The sequence below is a fragment of the Paroedura picta genome, chromosome 4 (genome assembly GCF_049243985.1).
Source record: "Paroedura picta isolate Pp20150507F chromosome 4, Ppicta_v3.0, whole genome shotgun sequence".
Taxonomy (NCBI): domain Eukaryota; kingdom Metazoa; phylum Chordata; class Lepidosauria; order Squamata; family Gekkonidae; genus Paroedura; species Paroedura picta.
This window is the reverse complement of record NC_135372.1, coordinates 71,703,077-71,721,375: the sequence shown is the minus strand read 5'-3', so window position 1 is coordinate 71,721,375 and position 18,299 is coordinate 71,703,077. Positions and strand designations below refer to the sequence as shown.

The window sequence follows — 18,299 nt, the reverse complement described above, 5'->3', positions numbered from 1 at the left end:
AAATTGGGAAAATAATTACTTTTGTTGATCTTCAAGTCTTATAATTCCATAATGGGGTGTCATTAAAATATGTACTATGCATCTATGATTAGAAGCATAGGCATAGCAACGGAGAATTTTTACTTTAAAAAAATAGGTTGCTTGGATCGCTTTCCCTTTAAAACTGGGAAAAGGTGATTGCCCACTGCCATGACTGACAGGCGGGGGGGGGGGACTTGTGAGTATAGCAAGTCCCTAACCTCTGCCATTTTAATCAGCTGTGTGGAGTGCCAGAAAGCAGAAGGAAATCGAGAGTGCAAGGAGGTGGGAAATGGAGGGCTGCGCGATTTTTAGTAGCATTTGCATTGGCTTAACGCTATTTTCTTAGATGTGCGGAATGGCCCTTGATGTAAGAGTTGGGACTTTAAAAATCATTCTCTTCACAAAGCAGAAATTTAAATTTTCAGCATTTCAAGTCAACAACACTAAATAATACTAGCTACCTCTCCTAGTAGCTAACATATATGCCTGTATTGCTGGAGTAACATCCTTTCAATGCCAAAATAGCATGGGCAATACCATATTGGAATGCAGAGATTTCTGTGACTGTACCTGGAATAAACCTATTTTGTTTTCCAGGAATCTCATGCCATCTTATAACCTATTAGTTTCACCATTGCATCCAGTTTTGGATTCCTCAGCTCCGCCTTCAGCCACTAATACTCATAGAATGGGACGAAAGTGATTACAAAGAGACCAGTGAAGCTTGCATGCCTCATGTGGAATGAAAATGTGGGGGGTGAAATATCACACGGGAATGCCAGTGGTGGCTACTATGATGGGGCCTCATTTGGAAGAAATTCTTTTAGAAATGATTTCTTCACACTCAGAATAGAAATTGTATTCCATATCCTATGATCTGTTACTTTGGTCAAACGGGTTTCATATTTGTGCTCCTCTTCAGCTGAAACAGGATTTGGAATTTTTATCTCTCAACAAATGGTATTTGTGTTATCAAAAACTCAGGAATTCCCATCCATTACAGGGGTGAATGAATTTAGCATAACTAGTGAATGGACTCTGTATGTTTTTGATTAAATGTGCATTTTACATAAATTACATTTCCCCTGTACTTCCTGAATTTTGTGGCATAACTCTGTTTAGGATTGCAATGTAAATCTCAATTTAGGTAATATTTTTAAAATGTTCAATAATGGGTTTCGAAAAATACTGATCAGTAATTGGGGAAATATAAGTGCATACTACTGGAATCAATGGATGCTAAAGAGATAAAGCTATATCTATCCCCACATTCAGAGAAAATTCAAATAATATAAACCTTTTTTAAACAACCAAACCACAATTGAATCGTCAATGGGCTATGCTGTATATAAGTGATTGATATTCTTCAAAACTAAAAACAGAAAATATATTATATATGCAAATTGCCAAGTATATATGTTAGTATTTTTTACTAAAAAATGTATCTGGGAAACATTCTGTTCACTATCCCTAACCTTTCTCAAGTATTTAATTTGGTATCCAGTAACAGGTTCAACATCCCTTGCTTAAGCCAAGTTTCTTGCACTTCAAGCAAGCAATTATATTTACAAACTTTAGATACTGCAGATTTTGAAGGCAGAATGAATCTGTAGATTCCATCACCTGACAGGAGTTGCTCCAAATAAATGTTATGAGAGCTTGTCTCAAGGATGATATGAGACAGAACTGAACTGTGAACCTAGTGTACATCAATTCTCAAATGAATTTTAGCATTCATCCCTATGCAAGTGTTATAAACTTGCAGTCATTTCCCCCAACCCCGCACATTTAATAGCCATTAATTTCTTCTGAAAATTTCAATTAGCTAGTTTCATTTTTTAAGAGATATCTTAGCCTTCATTATTACATGGATAGTATCTAATGCACAGCATGCGCGGGCGGGCAGTTGCCCTGCCGGTCCCCAGCCTCAAAAAGGTTGGGGACCACTGTTCTATAGCATGAGGTTGGTTGCTTGGTTGCATGCCAATATATGTAACCAAATGACTTGAGTAATGGGTGCTAATATGATCAAGGCACTAATGCCTCCTCCAGCAGGGAAAATTATGCTATTACCCTGTGCAAAGAGAAGGGGTTTTTGGCTGTTGTTTCACTATTGAACATTTGCACACACATGCTTTTACCATTCATAGGTTCCCACTGGCAGCCCTTCTGGTGCTTCAGAAGACATTATTAATTGGGGGCATATCTATAAAATGTCACTGGGAAGAAACTGGGTCTTGTATAGGCAAGAATATTATTTGCATGGTGTTAGTGACAGGAAGATGCAGACTTAAGCTAAACATTACTTTTATATGACCTTGCCATGGGTATTTCCACATGTATTTCCAGCCATAGTGCAGCTTCAAGTCCCAAAGGCAACTTCTGTATAAATAGCACAGACCAGTTCTGGCCAGGACACCATTTTCACCTGCCAAAATGATCCAGAGGCTGCAGGGTTGAATATTATCCACCCCATTGTGAGGCTTGAAATCCAAACTTGCCTGAGGGAAATAACACATGTACAAACACAGGGCAGTTTAAAATTGTGGAGAAAAGGGGGGTTGTTCTGATTCCTCATTATTTTTTGCTAAGGGTCTCAACGTCCACTCTCCTTATCTTCTCCCTCCCCATTTGGGTCCCTATGATGCCAGCATTTATGGATTTTCTGCTTTACAAAGGGATGTTTTCAAAGTTAAACGTCTACTGTGGGTTATATAAGAATCAAGGCACTGATTTTAAAAACTCACAGCACAAGGTCAATAAATGAGTATGTATTCTCAGTATTACAAGCATTTGATCAGGGATGGGGGCATACTTGTTATTCAGATAAAAGGATGAAATAAATGAAGTTAGCATAAAGAAATATTGTTGAATGCAAAAGCTGTAGGATTGCCTCCTAAAAACTACCTGTAATAAAGCAAACTATTCAAATATTCCCTCTGTATTACTGAAATATAAACATATGCTGAGATAAAGGATAATATTTTAAAGCTATAACTTTTCCTCAGAGCAATTCAGTATTCACACACTGAGCTCCAGGAGAAAGGGCTTTGTAGAGTCACATAAACAATACAGGCTTTTCAAGCACTTCCAAGTCAAATCCTATGATCTTTCCATAGAACATCTGTATAGTATATATTTTAAAGAAACTTAAAATTTATGTTTTAACAAAGATAACTTGGAAGGGTAGGAGGATGAACATAAACATTCCAGTGCACTGCTACCTTTTTGCAAGGTGGGGGAAAGACCACTGTGGAGGCAAAACAGCAGCAAATAAACTAAGGAAATTCAGACTGTATGAGGGTTTCAATGTTCAACTTTAAATGAAAGCTTGGGCTAAAAACAGCCAGCTGGAGTTGGATGGTCTTTGATAGCACCATAAATCCTTGCTGGGGGAATGGAGTTGCTTGGAAAGACTTCAGGTCTGCTCCCAAATAAATGATCAGCACCGTTGCCAATTATCTCACTGACAATAGGAGTATGAGTCAAGGCTGTATCTGCTGACCAGGCCAGAAACCACCTGCACAGTACTCACTTGCATGTTCTCTTCCTGATCCAGCTAGGGGGTACACATGGAAGCCTGCTTACCTACATGAATTTCCCTAGCTAGATCCATGCTGGTATGGTTGACTTTTTAAAAACTTGCTTGTGGTTTAAACATGTGCCTGCTTGATTAACTGTGTGAAAAGATACTGCTTATGCAAATATCTCTGAACAAATGCTCAGATGAATGTTTCTGCTGTGTTTTTGTTTAAAAATTCTAAATTATCCAGAATTCCACATGGCTGGTTTTCAAGCTTATTTTCCAGATCACTGAGAGCAATGAGAGAATTTTTTGACAGGCACTGGCTAAAGCAGCTTAAAATCAGAGGTGTTGGTTTCTAAAGGAGTATCTCTCAAAGAGCCATTGACTACATTCTCTGTGGGTCATTGCTCAGCTATTTGTTAGGTAGCATGTTGGGATACAAAATTCACATAATGCAGTTGGGCTTTTTCCGTGGCACAAACAGGACAGGAAAGCCAATTGTATGTATCTTATTTAGCTTGACATTTAAAAGCTATGGATTTTAAAAAATGGTTCGTATTTGAAGTACACATTTCTATGGTTAATATTCTTTAAGGCAGCTACTTTGGGCTATTGTGTGCCCTATAACTTGGATCTTAAGCACTGCCAGTGGAAGGTGTTGAGGGAAACAAAGTTTTCTGTGGGTCTTCCTTCTGCTAAGAGGTGCCTGTCAGCCTCAAAAAGGCAAGAGAATGTATGTGGATGAAAAATCCTACAACATGGGCAGCTGTACTCAGGAAGAGAAAATGAGAAAAAACAATTGTCCTGCCTGCTCTGCCAACAGGACTTCCTGTGGTACTAGATGACCAGTTGGGGGTTGTTTGGTTTAATGTCTTCTCTTCAGTGTAGCTTCCTTTGTTGTGTGACTTTTCACCAATGATTGTCACTCATATCGTAACACAGGAAAGTCCATCTTTGCAGCCACTTCTACTGCAGATGTGTAGAATCAACCTTGTATATCTAGCTTTTCACCTGTATTGTGGGACTGCTTCTCCTATGCCCCTCCCCAAGAACATTAAGATTGAGTAATCAAAACCTGTTTAGGGTCCCTGGTCCTGGTGAGATCAGGGCCCTCCAGAACTTTAAATAGTTCTGGAGGGCATGTAAGACATCTCTTCTGCCAGGCTGAGGCCAGGAAATAATGCAATACAAATGCTGGTCTCCCCCCTTGAGAACCCAGTCACCCAATAAAATAAGCAGTGAAGTAAACATTATACCTCACTAGCAAGAAAGCCCATTGCAACCAGGAATACAGTGGGCGCTAGGACCAGGGGACACCGGCAGGTTCAGATCTCTCTCTCTTGCAGCAGGAGCCATAGCAGGTAATCAGGGGTTGTTTGCTGTTTGGCAGGGCTCTCTGTGTCTCTGTGTCTCTCTTGCTCAGGCGTCTGAGAGCAAAGTGTCTCGCGTCCAGGGAAGGAGAGTGGGAGCTGGAGAGGGAGGGCCAATCAGGGTGCAGCCAGCTCTGGCCACAACCTGATTGGCCCTATTCCATCTTGGACAGCCAGGACACTCTCCACCCCCAGGGCTGTTTCCCAGATATTAAGAGGAACTATGGATAAGGATGGGGGATAGTTTCATGGAATACTTGAAGATTTACATTTTGACTTCAGCAGTGCATTCCAGAGCAGATCATATGTTTTTGAGAGGCAAAGCTCCCTTCACCAGGTATCTGATGGAGATTTGAGTCTTGAAAGATTATACTTTGGAAATCTTGTTGGACTTTAAGGTCCTACTGGACTCACATCTTGCTATAGTACATTTGTACCTTGTTTGGAAGACAAGTATAATTTGCCTGAAATACAATGGTTTGGGTCAATGAGGAAGTAACTGGTTAGATCACAAAATGAAAAGGGAGGAGGGAAGAAAAGGGCTGTGGAAGTTTGAGAAGAATGTGAGAACACATGGCTCATTGACTTACAGCCATTTTATCCACATATGCATCCTCTAACATGCCTAGGAGAGACTTATTGGATCGTGGTTTATGGGTACGAAACTGCTGAACCTCACCTAATAATGTGCACAGTGGATTCTATTAATGCGATTAGCGTAAGTGTACCTTTTTGAGTTTCATCCTATGAACTGAGCTTTAACCTTCATTATACAGCAGGCTTTTAAATCACTATGAAGAAGGAAAGCTATTGAAGGTTTCCCCCTTAAAAGCTAACTTTTTCGGTAAATGTCAAAAGGTCAGAATTAATGAAGAAAAACAAAAATTCATAGTTCCACTTGAGAAATAAGCCAACGCTTTTAGCAATTTCTGTTAAAATGATGGAGGAAAAATCCAGTCCCTCTAACATTTTAAAGCTTTCATAGACTAATGAAGCATGTTACCTCCTGTAGTTCTTACCAACTTGAAATTTCTGCAAGGAACTGTCTCATTAGCATTAAGTGTAAGCAGGCCAGACAGCCATCTTTTCATGGTATCTTCCTGGAATGTTTTGCCTCTTACATTTGTGTTTCACTGATGAAGTTTCACTACCTTAAATTATATCCAAAATGATGGAAAATGTTAAGCACATCTAGAAGATTCTGTAACTTCCAAGTTAAATTAATATTTTCTCAAAGACTGTAAAAAAAAAAAAGGAAGGAAAGGAAAAAAGCATGAAGGGGAAAAAAAGATTTTGTCCATCTCTTCCCGCAGAATGAGAAACAAATACAAAAAGGCAAAATCCATGGTGTTACGTTAAATCCCTAGGAGTTGTTCTCACTTCAAATGAATGCTTCTAAGGCTGCTGTAAGGTCAATGGGAGCTCTGATATAAATGCAGTGGGTTTGAAGAACAAAAATCTTAGAGTATTGCACATAGAATAAAGGTTATCCTGTTTCTGGTTGAAAATTATTATTTGTGAGTGTGCATGAAGGGAAAATAGACTTATCTCCATGCACAGCCAAAGATAAGCCCTTTTAAGTAGCACTGATTTCAATAAGAGAGAATTAAACACGTATTAACTTTCTTGCTGAAATCAATGGATTTTGAAAATTACTTTGCTTTGGCTGAATTGAGCCTCCTAATAATATAGGAAAGAACACTGCTCATTCAGAGCGAATCCTTGGTACTATAGTGCTCTGTGCTGACAGCATTGTGGCTCTTTTCCTTGATATATTTTTTTAAAAAAATCAGATTTCAGGCATTTCCCAAGCAAGGAGAGTATGCTTTTCCATGGTTCAAAGGAATATGAGGGGGTTTGCAGGGAAATAAAATAATTAACAGCTGATGAAGAGTATGACTGCTGTGTTGCTATAATTTTCTACCTCAGAGTTGTTAGTAGTATAAGGACAGTTTTGGGAGATTGATCTGTTAACTTGATCAGCCATCTTGTGCTACAGGGAACTGTGATACAAGAAGTCCAAAGCTCATCCCAACATCACAGACTATAATAAGATGATTTCCTACATCACCCTTGATATGGTTGAAAGCTCCGACATTTGTAATGTGTTTACAAATCTTAATTTATTGCCAGACATGCTCAGATGGTGTCATCTTCAGTTTATGAAAGCCAATACCAATGTGCTAGTTTCATGACAGACAATTTTTAAGCTGGAAAGAGGCCTGAATACAAGTTATAATGCAAGCACAAAGGAATGTGTTAAGTAAAATGAAACGACACATGCTTAATAATCAGTGCCAAGCATAACAGAAAGGAATGGCCAGAAGAAAAATTCTACACACCCAAATCAAAATTACTTTTCAACCAACAGCAGTCCTCATTCAAAATCTCCTCAATATCTTTTTCTGCTCTACTTGTTAACACTGTCTCAATATGGCTATTTTTAGGCCTATCCAGAAGGCAGCATAAATTTCCTGCTTTTCCTCTAATGTTTAATATAGAGAACAAGAGAGAAAGAGATTAAATTGTTAACAGGAACAAACCCAATTAAAGTGCATTTAATGCTGTTATTCATGGATAATAATGAATATACCTAACCTAATCAAACTGAAAATGAAGTATTCTTCCTGAGTGTAAACATAATTGTATACAAAGTCTTCCTTCTCCCAGATGGATATAGCAAAGAAAGTAATGCAAAGTGAAGTTTGTATGCATTTTTAAGCATGCCTTGCTCACTGTTTACTTGTCATGCAAGCCAGTTCAAGTTTTTATGAATGTAAAAAGGCATACTACCCTACAGACCCTCAAATATAGTTGCTCGCTCACTAGGGTCTATGGAATTACAGTAACTATATATTTTCACAGGTAGTTACTTCCCAGCACATTGGTACTGAAATATCTGCACACAAAGACTTTTGTAGGAGTATGTGAGGGCCCTGCTATGCCCTTGTACAACTATATTTGTTAATACAGTCTCAGGATCCAAGGAGTACTTTTGAATAAAGTTAGTCATTGATAATTTTAATACATATATTTATTTGAACTTTAGGCCCCTATGCTACATGCAACTCAAAGGATTCTTGGGTTCACAGAATGAACTGGGGTGTCCTTTGGACTTTGGCCACGATAAACAACATAATAGTCTTGGACAATTAGCACTCTGTTCTATGGGAACACATGGGAAGAAAGAGCATGGAAGAAAAAGCTTCCTTCACTGATCTCCAGAGAGGTTTCCACATAAATGAATAAAGGAAAAATATTCAGTAGTGGAAAGAGTGGAATTTCCTCATTTCCTCATTGCCCTAGCACCCTCTTTAGAATGTAAAAACCACTTAACTGATGAGACAGACGTTGTGATCAATCCAGCCACCTCAATTTCCTGCCACCATGGGGTAGAGTTCAAGGCAATTGGTTTGGGAACATGTCTTCCAGAATCAGGTTGAGCACCATTTAGGCTAAAAACAGGCTTAAAACATTGCATGTATGACACATGAGAGTAAACACTTGTCTACTTTTCCCACCTAATTATTATGAGAAAGCATATGCTGCTTCTCAAAACCATCAGGTTGTATACACTTTTTGGAAATGTGGCATATATACTTTCACCAGCTTCTGCCTCAGATAAGTATATTCCCATCACATCTCCTTTATACAATCAGCATTCTGATTTACTGACTTTTGTGCTTCTGATGAAGCTAATGCCATAAATGGTTCAGTTCTCTTGGAATAGTTTCCTCACTCACATTTCAAGTCAGATGTTCATTGAAGTGAATCACTGGCTTGAAACTGATGCAGACACTGCATATTGGACATGTGAGTACAATGCAGAGAAGAGAGTGGTGGTCATGTGTTCCAAAGAGAAAATGGACACATGTGCTTTGAAAGGTCAGCAGAAAGACCAAGCAAAGAAAGGTTAGTTGTGGAGGAAAGGAGAGATTGTATTTGAAATGTGAACAGAGTGATCACCAATAAATTCTTTACAAATATTATTGAAATCTGTTTGCCTTACTTCCATATTCACAGTAGTTTCATTAGTAAGTACAGTAAATACAGGATATATTCCACTATGATGTCCACCAATTTTTTACTTACCAAGCCAAACGCAATGCCTCAGCCACGTATTGTGGCCCACCAGGTGCTTAACAATTCCTCCTCCCTGCCTGTGTAAGCATCAAATTCCAAGAAGATTTATTAAGCTCTTGGTGAGCTGCCATACGTGGTTGGTTGGCTGCGATGATCTTGGCGCTTCAACAGTTGCACAGGTATGGTTTACATCAAATGATTATCTAGCAGCAAGGATTAATGGTTTCATCTTGTAGTTCATGTCCTTTAGATACCATCCATAATCATACCTATTCCAGTGGACTCCAAAGGATCTGGATTGCAACATTAATAATTTCCTTAGATAATATTATTTTGCCTTCCTGGAAACTCAGGTTAGAGTTCTACCATGGCTTTAAATTTTAACACAGTTTACTTGGTGAAAGAATATTCAAAATGGTTGAATGCCCTTTTGAGGGTGAAAATTATTTTCAAAAACAAACTCTTCAACTGTAAGTTATGGAATATGGACTATTTTCCTCAGACTGGAAGAGGGTGGTCCAGTCCCTGAAAGTAAGTGCATACTGAAGCATTAAGGCATATTATTTATCCATGTAAATACATATTTTGGTATACACATTCTTAAGTGCACACAGTTGTGTGGGGTAAATGGGTATTTTGGTCAATATAATGTTGAGCATTGACTTGAAAATGTGCAAAATAACTTTACTGTTGGTGATTTTAACTTCTGTCTAAAATGGATCATAATTTTAAAGTGACAAGAGCAAACAAAGCTCTATATTTCAGTTGAATTTTGAATAATTAATTTTGGAGTTAGCTCCCTAAAACCCAGTGTTTGTAGATATATAGAAATATGCCAAACTCCAGTCTAGCATTACAACCTGCAATAGTGGAATCACAACCTTATTTCACAACCTTATGTCTGGCAACAATGTAAGGGTAGAGTCCTGATTTACTATACATATTGTCACAACCTGTTACTATTCAATGTTTGGAACAACTTGTGTGCATAATAAGTCCTCAGTTGTATCTCTTGGAGCTAATCCATTTATTTTTCATATTTGTTCATGACTGGGAGAAATATAACTGTGGCTGATTAAAAATATGAACAGCAATGATTTCAACTAGATGAGCACAGATTATCATGTCAGAAATAGAAGAAAGCAAACATACCCCACAATTTAAGGACTAATAAACTCTGTAAATGTTATTGTAATTTGCAACAATCAACACAATCCACATCAAGTCCCAATAAATCCCAAATTGTACAATGATTATATAGGGAAACAAAGTTTACCAACAAAGCATGGAACTTTTATCAGGGAGTAATCCTATGAATACATAGACACTTGCTAATTTCTTTCTTTTGTAAAAAAAAAATACTGGGACTAAACAGTACAGAAGAACTGTATGCATGTGCCAGTCTTGACAGAATTAGTCCCATAACTGACCACATTTTCAAAAGGAGCCTCTGTGGGGCTAATCCTGTAAGCACCTACTGCAAAGATCCCATTATCACTGTAGATACTTATAGGACTGAACCCATTTTTGTGCAGATGCTTCTTCTCTTCTGAACATACAGGCAGAAATTTGCATACCATTTCCATCTGCAACCATGGGATTAGACTGTTGAAAAGGAATTGTACCCAATAACTGCAAACAAACATTCAAAGGCTAAACTGAACATTGGGTTTATGTGTTTCCAACATTAATGTGGTAGGAGTTCCCCACACAAACAAACAAAAAGTACTAATCTTTTCACAGGTACTTCCATGTTCAATAATTTAAAAAATCACCCTGTTTTGCTGCTGGAATCATCAGACTCCATGTGCTGGGGGAGATCATGAAGGCAATTAACTTGACTATAGAGTTTGGATGAGCAATGAATTAAAACAGCTCTTGATGCATCTGAGAAGATGACATCAGAGTACACAGCGGTACTTTGTTTTGAACCATCTTTGACTTGTTCCTTTCTCCTTGAGAGAGTACTGCCACACAGATATACTTTCTGCAGCACTACTCTTTCAATTGATTGAACACATTCTAGAACTTTAAAGCTGCAATACAAGACAAAAGGGTGGTTCCACACATTCAGACATTTACCATAAGTACATGTATGTAGAATAGGAAGCAGAAGAGACTCACATGTGCTATTCGCTGTGCATCTTTGTACCATTCCATAGGGGATATGTCTATATCCTATTTTAAAGTTTCCAGTACAAAAGAAGCACAAAATCCACCAGTTGCAAATCACTTGTGCTTTCTTCTATCCTATAATGTCTGAATTGCCAGTCACCCAGAGTGTCAAGGTATTCTACCAGATCAATCAAGCTTTTAAAAAAATGCCTTAGTTATGTCATTGAAATCTATGCAATAGGATGGAGAAATAATAGCATTTTATCTTTGAATACAAACTGTATGATTAAATAATATTGTCCTGCCATATTCAAGTTTCAAAACAGAACATTCTAATGGTTTCTAAGAGCCATCTGCTACTTAAATTTGATTTATTTTCTAAACTGTGTACAATTTACTTATGGAGAAGAATATAAATGACCTAAAGGAATGTATAATTTAAGCCCTCGAAATCAGATGAGGGTATACTGAGTGTATTGAGTTTCAAGCCAGCAATAGCAATGCAGAACTCTGATAACAGACCCTGCTGAAAACTGTTGGACAATTCTGCAGCAGGATGCTCAAACTGCTGACAAGCCCTTTTTCAACAGAGTCTCCTTCTTTCCCTCCAGCTGTTGTAAGATGACACATGGGTAATGCACAGTGCAAGCCTAAGCATGTTTTACTTAGAAATAAGACTCAGTGAGATCAAGGAGGCTTACACTTTGGTAAACATGAGTAGCATTACAGCCTTAATTATTTAATAAGCCACATTTCTTTATCTGAATGCCAGTTTAAACTGAATTACATTTTAACTACTGCAGCTACTATATTTCCCTTATGCTCATGAGTATTTGTTTACATGAGCTCATTCTGGGCTGCAGCAGCTAACCTCTCTTTCTCTCTTTGAGACATGAACTAACTGCATTTTCGCATAGCTCCAACACCTCCAGTTAAAGGGGCAAGCCGTTTTATCTGACTCTGAACCAGTGAGAATAAATATCTCCTCAGTCAAGCAGCAAAGGGTAATTTCCCACCATTTTTTCTCAAATAGGAACCAGACTAAATCCAAATGAAAGTCTTTTATATGTACTTCAGTGTTTACTTATTTAACACTGGATTCAGTTGTAACCCCCACTCCCAGTTTTCAGGTGTTATTTTAAGACCTTTGTTGACTGCTACTGCAATATACAGTGAAGGCAAAGGCATCACCTATAAATATGGAGATGTTATTTTCACTTGCTTTGCTTTAAAGAATGCCTATTACAGCCATATAAATACAATGTTGGGTTTGCAAAATGAAGTTGTTTTGCTATTTACTTAATTATAATTTGCAATGTAAGAAGCAAGAAGTACAGAAGCAAGACCTGGAGAATTCAGAATAATAGTAGTCTTTTCTGAGGAGAAAATTAAACCATTTTCCTAACACAGGCATCCTATATTAACAAAATTTTGGCAAACTATCTAGTATGCAACAAATGAGGGGAAACCCCCTTTCCTTTACAAGTTGCACTATTAGGTTTGCCAGGCCCTCCAGCCACTGATATATAGTTGTATTCATTGGCATTTTCCTACAAACCCTAGCCTTACATGTGTAGTACAATGATGCCACCTCATTTACAGGACTTCCATTTACCCATCCCTTTCCTAGATGGGATATGAATGACATATGGCAGAGCAGATTTTTGAGAAAATTCCTGAGCCACTTGACTGGTTGGGAGACAAAGCATTTTTTTTATATTTTATTTTATTTGGGGGGGGGGGTAGAATTTTTAAATGGCTGTAATATGTTAGCACCTGTCCTATATTATAAAGTCAATTTATTGGAGTCATGATTATTTGTGTGTATGGGTTTTAGATGTATGTGTACGATGCAAATTCTGATGCTCCTAAAGATTTTGCAAGCCTAAGCACTATGAGCTGTAAGCGAAGCAACCTAATACTGTCTCAATTCAATAGAAAGAACAACCCTAATGTGTAGAATTAGCTTCTAATTAAAATAAAATAAGAGGGCGGTCGCTTCCTTTGCAGCCTTTTAAGAGTTCTTACTTGGAATGATTAAAGGAAAACCGTTACATTCACAAAAAAGTCTCAGAGGGAGATCTGCTAATTCTGTACAGGCTTGAGATATCTGTTGTATATGATAGTCTGCTAAAAAGTACTATCTACTTATTTTGCTGTGCTCAGTGTTTGGAGTAGTTCCTTTACCCCATTGGTAGTAGACATTTTACAGCCAATAGCACCTTTGTCCTTAAGAAGAAATTCTGTACCCTTGATCTTAGCATCTACCAAAAATATCCCGAGTTTCTCGGAGAGGAAGAGAAAAAGCAGTATCTTATGAAGGCACACCCATGCTGAACTGACAGGAAAATAAAAATTAAAGCAGAAATGCACACTGCAGTCATATTACAAGGCTCATTCTTGAAATCTGAATATCATGCTAGAAGAAAATCTAGATATGTATTCTATTTTTGAAGAAGTGAATCAAAGGCAATATTATTTAGCTTCTTTGTAAAAAAAAAGATTCCATGTAAATGCAGATAGAATCTTATTTAAAGAGGGGAATGAATGCTTGTATTGCAGCCTTAAAGATCATGTTTTAACTGCAATATTTGGGTTCTTTTTATGTAAACTACAATCTGCAAATCAGCAGACTATGACTGAATGCTTTTGAAAAGTTATAGATTACAAACATGAATTCACAATTAATATCCTCTAAAAGTAATTTCAGAGCTTTCACGTCTTAAAAAAAAAGGACAATGTGTACTGCTTCACAAGGTAATGCAGCTAATAAAAAGAGAGTAGAATTAAAGTATTTACATAATGAGCAATTCTACAGAAGGCGATCATCCCCATATAAGCACTGCTGATTATATCCCACGCCGCTTTTTAACACACTCTACCAGATTGGATCCAGTCATCAGCACTTTCAAAGAATCCTTAAAAGCCTTTCATGGTTCTTTACACTTGTTGTAGAACGATGTTCTTCAGGTACAGTATGCTGGTGTAAGAGGACAGTGTCAACACAAGGTACCAGCAGGACAATAGAACTTCAGCGCCCCCAGTGATTCCAAGCTGGGCCGTACTTGGTGCTGGAAAGAGAAGAATACAGTATTTTAAACCAATGGTCCTGCTGTTTTCCCCTCCCCTTTAAACTGTAATTTAGAATTATTATATCAACATATGTCAAAACTAGCAAATAGCAGAAAAGAACAATGGAAACAAAAAATGCATGGGGAAAACTATGCAGATAAAATACCTTATGAAGTAATGCAAAAATAGTGCGCTCCGGGCAGAGGCCCCTAACATACGTAGTCACTGAAGGGCTGGTTCACACATTTCATTTCTAGTGAGGGGACACATGCACTTTTAATACCTTTGTATGCCCCTTTTCAGACATTTGATGGGGGGATGGGGAGGGATACTGAAATTTTTAAGAAGGCAGTGGGACTGAAGTGGCAAACTCCACTTTGACACATATATGCACAAGGTTAACAATGAGTGATCAGGAAAAGTTTTCAGGTTTTCTAATAGCACAGGAAAGAGACACATCCTCATAGGTTCCATATAACATTCCAATGAGAAGTCATTTTTGTCAGAACTTTCTCATGTGATTCCAGTATTTCCCTCCTAAACAGACATGCACAAACAGTGTAGCAGTCTTCATAGTCTTCATCTGGGATATATCTCCCAAGGAATGAGGTGTTTTCTATTTGTCACTTCTTGTAGGCTACTGTTTCTGCTTTCCTATCGTATAATCTGATCTGACCCTTTGTGTTGAAATATGATCTATGTATTGATTTCATGCACCATGAACTATATCTTCTCTAGACTGATTGCTAACATTTTCTGCTAAGGTATGCTCAATCACATTTCTTTGCTTCTGATCAAGTTCCTCCTATGCAGTTACTTCTGCAGTCAGATTTACTATCATGCAGACTCCTGGGATGTTTCCAAATGTCTTCCAAACTCTTCAGCAACTGACATAATTCCACAAAGCCGGAAAATCAATTCATATTTGACCCATAGTGTATTAAAATTGAATAGGTTAGTAGGCTACTTAACTAGCCCAATAGGCAGTAGTTGTCTTTCACAATCAGAATAGTAACCAGCCCACCAACACTGAATATCTACTACTGTTGGGCTTGATTTCACATGGAGGCAGCTGTGCTGGGCCACTGGCACTGCGGTGCTGCAGAGCATAAAGCTCTGCAGTTTACTGTGTCACCACGGGGGATACATTTCAGCACTGGATCTGCTCCAGCACTGAAATGTTTTCCCCTAGGAAACAACACAGCAGTGGAATGCAGGGGAGGGAGCATATTTTTAATTTTGCAGGAAAGTGGGATTGCATCCACTCTATGGCATAGCAAAGCTCCGCAAAGCTGACTGGGCATTCCTTGCTCTCTCTGGGTCACAGTAGGGAAGGGTGGCACCCTGCCTGGATAGTCTGGCTCTTTCCCATCCACAAAGGCCTGCTTTGGGACAGCTCCTGTTGGCCCCTGTAGTGGGTTAAGGGTACTCAAAAGAATACGCTTTCCTTAGTCAAGGGATTCTTGGGCTTGATCCGCACCGGGCCCAGGAGGGCAGCAGCCTGGTAGTAGTGTCATATGGAAGCAGGGATTTGCCTCACTTCCATATGACCGCCCTCTTGGCCTTTTCCACCCATGCCGAATTGGCCTTGGAATGGAACACCATTGACTTGAATAAGTGCTTGGGGACTCAAGCAACTGTTGTTTTTTCTTTCAGAGATGTCCCAGCTATTAATCACCTTGGTTGTAACCATTGCTTTCAAAGCTTGAGTAAATTCAGTCTAGCCATCACTGAAAAGGATGTCTGTTTGCATCCTTGGATTACAGGGATGACTGCTGGGTCTATCAATAAGTGGTGCATCTCATGAAACTCCCCAAGACCTTTGCAAACTTCAGAACATTGTGCAATCAATTATTCTTTAACATGGGGTAGTTATGCTGCACATTAGGTATAGGAGTATGCCAACATCCTGGGCAAACAATTGCTTTTTTTCCTGCCTGTACTAGTTACTGATAAAATTACTCCCCCTTCATATTCTGTTCTGCAGGTATTGTAAGTGAAGTGGCAGACTTTTTTCTTTATGAGATCTGGTATTTTCTTTACAAAGTATACACACAAAATAGCAACTGCAGCTCCAAAGTTTTAATTTCATAGGAATATAATGGCTCAGAAGAATTAGTATTCTGACCCCATGATGATATTGCATGATGCATCTATGGAGAGAGACTGATTACTTTCTGCTTTAACCAGGATTTTTAGCTATATTTTCTGGCTTTGTGGGTTGTCCTGCATGCACAGGAAAAATGATTTAATTTTCTGTCTGTGTACCATATTAACCCCAAAACAGGACAAGCTGTTGATAGATGTGCAGTGCGAATAAAAAAACAAAAACAAACTTCTTTGTGGGAATGACCTACGTGGTAGTGCTGCTGCTACACTGTGGTGGTCTGGCTTTGAACCTGGTGTGGGGAGTTCTCTGCTGTGTTAGGGCCTGAAGAAATTTGTCACTCTGTGACCCAGCTGTGAACTCAATTTGTGCTTGCATGACTTCAGAGGCTCTGCAGATGGCTGTTGCTTTTGTAAACTCAGCTTGGATTCCTTCAGCAATTGCTATTTTAGTTTTTTAACAACCACACTAAAGAAAAATTTGGCCCTGAGCATATATGATTCTCAGTGTCTCCAAACTATAGTTCCTTGCCTTTGCCTCAGTTTTATAGCATTCACTAAATGAGATCAGAGTTGATCTCTCTCAAAAGAAAAATAATTTGTAAGATTACAATGATTCTGAAATATTTTTTTAAGCCAACATCATCTATATTAGGCCCCTTGGGCTATTATACTAGGTTTTTGTAAACCTCTTCCACAATACTGTTCAGCAAAATGACCATTCTGTACCTTTCTGCTTTTTTTCTATCTTTAAGGCTTTCTCTTAGATGAAGGAACACCATTCGTATCATCCCCAATTTCCAGAAAGATTGCCAATTAAGGGTAGAGGTCAAAGTGCTTTGTAGTCCTTTTTGTCTTCAAGGTTTTCTTTGGTTTTCTAGCTTTTCTATATATGGGGAGAATGGCATGGAAAACAAAGACCCCTAAACTTTTAAAATTTTCTCTTGAGTTGTGTGACTGTATTCTGAATCTGAAAAGTTTGACATTCTGACACCATGACCTATTTTGTACCTCTGTTTCTCAGCGAGTTGCATTACAACTGATTATCCAACTTTGTGGCACCCCTTCTGCAAAAGGCATTTATTTGGAGGATTTTTTTTCTTAAATTCAGATTCTACTCTCCCTGTCTCCCATTATTCTTTTGAAAAGGGATTGTGTGGCTGTGTCATCATGTACCTCCTCTTTTTTCTGTGCATATGCAGTAAAGTTATAACATCATAACATTTTTTTTAAAAAGCTTGATATATTGCAGGGAACGGCATGGTTGTCACCATTTCAAAGGTGCCTCCCTCTTCCTTAATCTCTAAGAAAATGGCTTGTGATCATCAAACTGGATACACCAATTCAAACTTTAAAGATTTAAGAATGCCAATGTGGAGGTTTGCACTTGTGTGGAAATGGTCCGTGTTGTGTTGTGAGGGTGGCATACTTCCTAGGATGGATTTGAATTCACTCTTTATTTGAGAATCAGGCCTGGAATCTAGGTTCTTCTCAGAGTTCTCATCACTTCTTTCCCAGCATTAGAAACTATTCGTATTACTGGTACTATACTTTGTTCATTACATCACAAACAGCAGCAAGTCTCTTTCTATTGAGCTTCTTTCCGGAAAGCATGAATTTCACTGGCAAGGTCATAGAATCATAGAATCATAGAGTTGGAAGGGGCCATACAGGCCATCTAGTCCAACCCCCTGCTCAACGCAGGATCAGCCCAAAGCATCCTAAAGCATCCAAGAAAAGTGTGTATCCAACCTTTGCTTGAAGACTGCCAGTGAGGGGGAGCTCACCACTTCCTTAGGCAGCCTATTCCACTGCTGAACTACTCTGACTGTGAAATTTCCCCCCCTGATATCTAGCCTATATCGTTGTACTTTTAGTTTAAACCCATTAATGCATGTCCTCTCCTCTGCAGCCAACGGAAACAGCATCCTGCCCTCCTCCAAGTGAGAACCTTTCAAATACTTAAAGAGGGCTATCATGTCCCCTCTCGACCTCCTTTTCTCCAG

General features: G+C 38.6%; 1 protein-coding gene across 3 annotated transcripts in view; it reads right to left on the bottom strand.

Moving 5' to 3' along the window:
- Positions 1-10,171: 10,171 nt before the first annotated feature.
- The window catches only part of NEGR1 (neuronal growth regulator 1), a 719,159-nt gene continuing 711,031 nt past the window's right edge, over positions 10,172-18,299 (bottom strand). For all 3 annotated transcript variants that reach the window (XM_077333337.1, XM_077333338.1, XM_077333339.1), the window contains one exon: positions 10,172-14,186. In XM_077333337.1, coding sequence (XP_077189452.1) covers positions 14,056-14,186 — 131 coding nt within the window. In that variant the 3' untranslated portion in view covers positions 10,172-14,055. The remainder of the gene's footprint in view (positions 14,187-18,299) is intronic.